This window comes from Centroberyx gerrardi, chromosome 23 (genome assembly GCF_048128805.1).
Source record: "Centroberyx gerrardi isolate f3 chromosome 23, fCenGer3.hap1.cur.20231027, whole genome shotgun sequence".
NCBI classification, from domain to species: Eukaryota; Metazoa; Chordata; class Actinopteri; order Beryciformes; family Berycidae; genus Centroberyx; species Centroberyx gerrardi.
In genome coordinates this window covers 9009104-9015103 of record NC_136019.1, presented here as the reverse complement: position 1 = coordinate 9015103, position 6000 = coordinate 9009104, and the positions used below count along the sequence as shown (strand labels likewise).

The window sequence follows — 6000 nt, the reverse complement described above, 5'->3', positions numbered from 1 at the left end:
TCTTCAGCGATGACAACACAATTATTTCCGCCTCCTTAGATGTGTGCGTATTTCACAAATGTAATAGCAAAAGGATGGGTGTAAGTACTGGATTTACACCACTCCCACCTCTTTCCTTACCTCTCTCAAATCGCGTAGCTAACCGCGGCTCAGAAAAAAAGAGCGTATCTGATTGGGAGGTTTGGATTGGGACGTTACCGCGGGGTGCGTTTAGGGACGTCCAACTTTGGCCAAAAGTCAGAAAATAAATCTGTACAAAACATAAAAAACAAAACGGATTCTCCACGCTATTACCGCCATCGCTCGGTACAGCAAAATGTCGAATGTCTTTAAACAGATTACATTATTATTTTGATTTTCTGGGTTGTCCAAATGAAAGAAACAGAGGGTACATGCTTGTGACTGCTTGCTGGGGACTTTTATTTTGAAAGCATGAACCCTGTACCCGGAAAACACTGTAGCTAGCCGAGTGTTCTTGCTTGTCAAAGGTCTGAGAAATACCGACTTTGAAGATCCTTTTTCAAATTCTCTCACTGGACAACTGCATTTGCAATTTTGCATGACCAGCAGGGTGAGATCATGCTCTCAATCACATATGCATTGATCAAAGCATATCACGTAGCCTACAGCGTAAAAGCATAAACGTTACTAGTGTTATGCTGTTTCACATTTTCACGTTGGAATCGGATCCTGCCTTTACTATACTGTGCAGCCTAACAGGCATATTGCTTGTGCTCCGGACAAATTATTTTAGTATATAATCATAGATCAATAAACTACAGTCAGCTTTTAACCAGTGCAACACTCGTGCCAGTGTCCAAAGTGACCTTTGCCCTAGTTTCCTAATGTCCTCATAAATTTGCATGTCACCATTCTGTGTTCACAGGTGATGTTGAGGAGTGTTTTCAGGTGCCTTGTGACCAAACCTGTCGCTGGGCAAAGGAGCATGTCTCAAAGTAGCCTTGCTGGGAAGGTAGCCATAGTCACTGCCTCCACAGATGGGTAAGAATAACAGATTAACACACACTTTGTCACATTAAAGCACTGGTAACACTTTATTTGGATTAGTCCAATATTGATACTCAACTCACTATTTGGGTGACAAAAAGTAGATGTTCAACAAAGTGTCACTTGCCTATTTGCTGCATCTCAACCATGTAACCCTAACCCAGACAGACCTTTTAGTGACACATGATAGTCACTTGATAGTAAGTTGAGTATTAGCATTGGACTATTCAAATAAGTGTGACCAAAGCATTTCCTGGTATAATTTTTGTTGGCATGTAATCTAAACCCTAGTCATGACCTTTTACGTTTAAAATAGACATAAATGAGTTGCTGTTTGTCTTTGTAGGGCAGTATAGTGGGACGCTTCCCAAGTGGGATCCAGGTTTTACGGATCTCACTGGGAAGGATCTCAAACACTTGTAATGAGGTCCCTTACACTATAGCCTACATCATGTAAAATAGCTTCAATGCATTCCTATTAATACTAATCATTGATAGGAAACAGAGGTGTGATCAAGGTCAACTTTGCTCGAGTCCCAAGTCGGTCTCAAGTCTAAATGTAGAACACCAAGCCCAATCAGAACAAATCAAGAGTCCAGTATCAATTTAATATCTTCAAAGAAAACAAAATATCTAGGACTTTTCAATGCAATATGGTTTTAATACGATAAAAACTTGGTACAAGCATCATGAGTTTGATTTCTATAATCAGTTTCAACGTCAATAAATTCAGTCGTTCCATACAAATTCAGAAAACTGAATTTAAATTCAGGTATCTGGTGGAACAGATCTCATCACTTTCAATTGAAGTAATTTACACAAACACAAGATCTTTTGTCGAGACTTTAGAAACCTTTTCAAGTCGTCAAAGTCGTCAAGTCACCAGAACCCAAGTTAAGGTCAAGTCTCAAGTCTTCTCTTCATGCATCAAGTCTCAAGCAATTGAAATTGTGATTTGAGTCTGACTCGAGTCTCCACCTCTGATAGAAAATATTGAATTCAGATTCTATGGGCTTGATCCCACACTCATCACGGCGCTCTCCCCTCCTCCTCAGCATCGGCCTGGCTGCAGCCCAGGCCCTCGGCCAGAGAGGAGCCCATGTGGTGGTGAGCAGCCGGCGGCAGGACAACGTGGACAAAGCTGTAGCGCTGCTGCAGAGCCAGAGCATACAAGTGACCGGGACCACCTGTAATGTCGGCAAGAGCGACGACAGAGAAAAACTGGTGCAAATGGTGAGTCTCATGCTCGGGTGATTCCCAAACACACAGCGAGTTAGCCATCGTGGTTCCATTTTCAGCAGCTTTCCTCCAAACTACTGAACTTTTTACAGCTCCAAAAAAAGCATAAAATGTCCATCAGATTTCTCCAAAAAGGTCAAAACTCCAGCAACACTTGTAGTATATATAACAACTTTATTGTTAGACCAAGGGTCATCAGATTTCTCCAAACAGAATAAAACAGAATAATCCAAGTGTTTTGTAGCCAAACAATTGCACCTTTGGGTCCAAAAGTCCAGTATTTACCTCATTATCTCCCATATTTTCCTCACTGACAATGCTCTGGACACATGTGCACCCCACAGTAACAAGAAGAGTCTTCCTGCAGAGCGTTGTCATTTTATACTTGGATTATAATTTGGGAGAAGGCTGAGATGAAACTACGAGGGGCTAACTTGTGTGTTTGATGGTTCTACAAGCTTCAATGGAGTTTTGACTGACATGGAGGTGAATAGATAATGACTGAATTTTCATTTTAGGGTGAACTATTCCTTTAATTTCTCAATATGACTTAAATTAAGTAATGAGGAAATGGAAATGGATATTCCGCTCCTCCTATTGTTGTTTCCCCATGTCTCAGTAGAAATATACCATTCAAAATGTAGAGTTACAGATATCTCAGTTAAAAATGCTTAGGACCCCTCGTCTGTGTTGAGAACAGACTCTGGACCAGTGTGGGGGTGTCGATATCCTGGTGTCCAACGCAGCAGTCAACCCGTTCTTTGGAAACATCATGGACTCCACTGAGGCCGTCTGGGACAAGGTACAAACTACAGAGTCCTGGGGTCTCATTAATTTCAAGGCAAATCTAAGCCAAAATTGGGATTTCTGAAAAGTTGATCTTCATGCCAAAATCAGCACATTGCATCGTTTCTTCCCCCCTGAATTTTCTTTCATTATCTAAAGTGTGAATGCTGGCAACTGTTGAAATGCTCTGACAATGTGCATCCCTTCTTCCTCCCTGCATTGATGTTAATGTGTCAATAGGATAAATCTAATATGTAAAAAGACCAAGTGTAATTGTCTTCACTCCTACATTTCCCTCCAGATCCTGGATGTAAATGTGAAATCTGCCTTCCTCCTGACCAAGCTGGTGGTGCCGCACATGACGAAAAGAGGGTGAGTGAAAACAGAGAAAATGATATTAAAGCATATTTGGAATGAGATCAAATTGATGTCACTATAAAACTGTCCATGGTGTTTTTGACTGCAAGTGCTTTACAGATTTTAAATGGAGATATTTTTGTATTTTCTTTCAGAGGGGGAAGTGTAGTGTTTGTGTCGTCTGTGGCTGGGTACCAACCAATGCAGGTTAGTGAGTGGATGATGGACACAGAGTCACCAATTTCCACTGAATTCACTGAGAGAGAAAAAAAAATTACTATGAAAACTAACAGAGATAGAGACTTTAATTCCAAATCCTAAGGGTATGTTTAGAGAAAAAAATCAATCAATTTAACTTAAGATTTAAGTGATAGGATTGATGTCTTTTGAACAGGTAGTTGGAGAATTGTTCAGCGTTGGCGGAGGTTTGCACTCTTCCTTCTAGTTTGCACCTGAAAAGATGAAGCCTCTTTTACCATTGCTCATGTCTTTTCTTTCACTGTATTGACCTGTTGACTCCCTCTCTGATCTCGTCAACTGGCACATTCTTTGTGTTTGTTTGTGCGGTATAAGATGTGGTGAATTTTCCTATAATTTTAAATACTGTTTGCACAGCAGATTTCCCCTGTGGGACAATTAAGATTTGATTGTTTAAAAGTCTAGCACTGAGTTTTTAGTACCAGAGTGGCAGTCTTGTTGTCATCTAGTCTGTTACACTCTATAGCAGTTGCAACCAAATCACTATACATGGTGGTCGTGTAAGTGTCTGTGTCTTTAACATTTTTATCTGGACATATTGTGCTTCCCAGGCCTTGGGTCCTTACAGTGTGAGTAAGACGGCCTTGCTGGGGCTGACGCGGGCGCTGGCCCCTGAACTGGCTCAAAGTAACATAAGAGTCAACTGTGTGGCGCCCGGAGTTATCAAGACCCGCTTCAGCAGTGCGGTGAGGAGAGACACACACACACACACACACACACCTCCTCTTTGTATCATACGCTGAAATCCTGTCATTACCAAAGGAGTTGAGGATCTCCAATATATTTTGTCATCCAAATTGTCTCATTTCACTTCAGTCACGTTCTCTTTTTTTCTATGAATGTTGTATTCTCCCATTTCAATTTATAAGACAGTACTTTGTTTTTCTCAGTTATGGCAGAATGAAGATATTGTGGAGGAGTTCAAGAGGCAGCTCAGCATCAAAAGGTACAGTTCAGTTTCATGATTTTGACTAAATCCACTCATTTGTGCTTTACGACGGACAAATACTATACAGTAACGCAGCATAACACTATGTCAGTCTGGTCTGGTTTTATTAGTCATGATAAATTAATAAATGTCACCTTTTTCTTTCCATTCAGAATTGGAGAGCCGGAGGAAATCGGTGGGGTCGTTGCTTTCTTGTGCTCCCAGGAGGCTTCCTACATCACCGGAGAGACCATCACAGTCACTGGAGGGATAAGCTGCAGACTCTGAAACTCCAGTGGCATCAAAACAAATAGCATTTGCACTTAATTGAGTGTATTTCTATGCAGATTAATGTTTTGATATTATTTTGGCTACTCAAGTATTCCATCTAAGAGTTGGCAGTTGGCACGCCATAGCCAAGATAAGCCTATACCCTGATTTTTAGAAACCTCAATATGTGGCAATATTAGCCAGGATACTGAGGCATGTCAACGCCTTAAACCAATTAGTATAGGTTATTGATTACTGTGTAAGCTCTCTTTCCATTGTAATACTTATTATTCTGTAAATTTATGTACACAGATATTTGTAATCGAGATATGAAAATGCGCATAAAAAGCTTATCCTGAATAAATGTAACGCAACAAACACACACACCAGGAACAATAACCCTTAGACGATTTGTCTCTCAGATGATTATCTGATGAAATAAAATAATTTTCACAGCTGTCAATTGAGCAGTTTTGGGAAAACCACATTTAGGTCTGCGTCACAATTTACAGTCCCTCATCCTTTTTTCTCTAAATGTAACTTTTTCCATTTTTTATAGTAGTTTTCAATCAATGAGACACACTCCTGATGAGTGATGGCATTTATACTGCAGGCCAGAGGACAAAAATCTCAGTTTCATCATATGAGATATTTTGGCAGTGCTGTCCGCATCCCGTTCCACATGTGCAGCAGATCGGGTTTGTATGTCCGGACAGAGGCGTGTTGAAACAACTAGCTTTCTTTCCTCAGTCTCTTTCTCAACTAGGTATTATAATGGCAGTGATGCTATTGAGTGTGCCCATAACATAATGGCTGAGCTTGTTCACATTCGTTGAAATTTAAGCTGGTTTCCACTGACAGGTTTGTAAGACTGAAGTACAGCTGACAAATCTACAGTTTGTATTCAAATCTGGGTTACATCCTTCATGTTGTGTCCTCCATAAGAGTCACTTTGCATGTTTGTAATCCCTAACTTTGTTAAGCCTTGTGACACCATCAGAAAAACTGCAATATTGATCACACAGTAAACAATTTTTTTTTCAACCCAAACATGCCTTGAAGTTTAAACGAGGACAATTCAATTAATGAATAATGCTGTGGCTCAATTTCAGAAATAAGCTTACCGTTTGTATGTGAACACTTAACTTATTTCA

At 40.3% G+C, this 6000-nt stretch overlaps 1 protein-coding gene across 1 annotated transcript; it reads left to right on the top strand.

Moving 5' to 3' along the window:
* Nucleotides 1-451: 451 nt before the first annotated feature.
* dhrs4 (dehydrogenase/reductase (SDR family) member 4) lies at nucleotides 452-5395 on the top strand. Its single transcript, XM_071909113.2, has 9 exons — nucleotides 452-571; nucleotides 887-1002; nucleotides 2064-2241; nucleotides 2948-3049; nucleotides 3335-3405; nucleotides 3546-3597; nucleotides 4200-4334; nucleotides 4539-4594; nucleotides 4750-5395. Exons 1-9 carry the CDS (start codon nucleotides 560-562, stop codon nucleotides 4862-4864), a joined length of 837 nt encoding a protein of 278 aa, XP_071765214.1. The 5' UTR covers nucleotides 452-559; the 3' UTR covers nucleotides 4865-5395.
* Nucleotides 5396-6000: the final 605 nt, after the last annotated feature.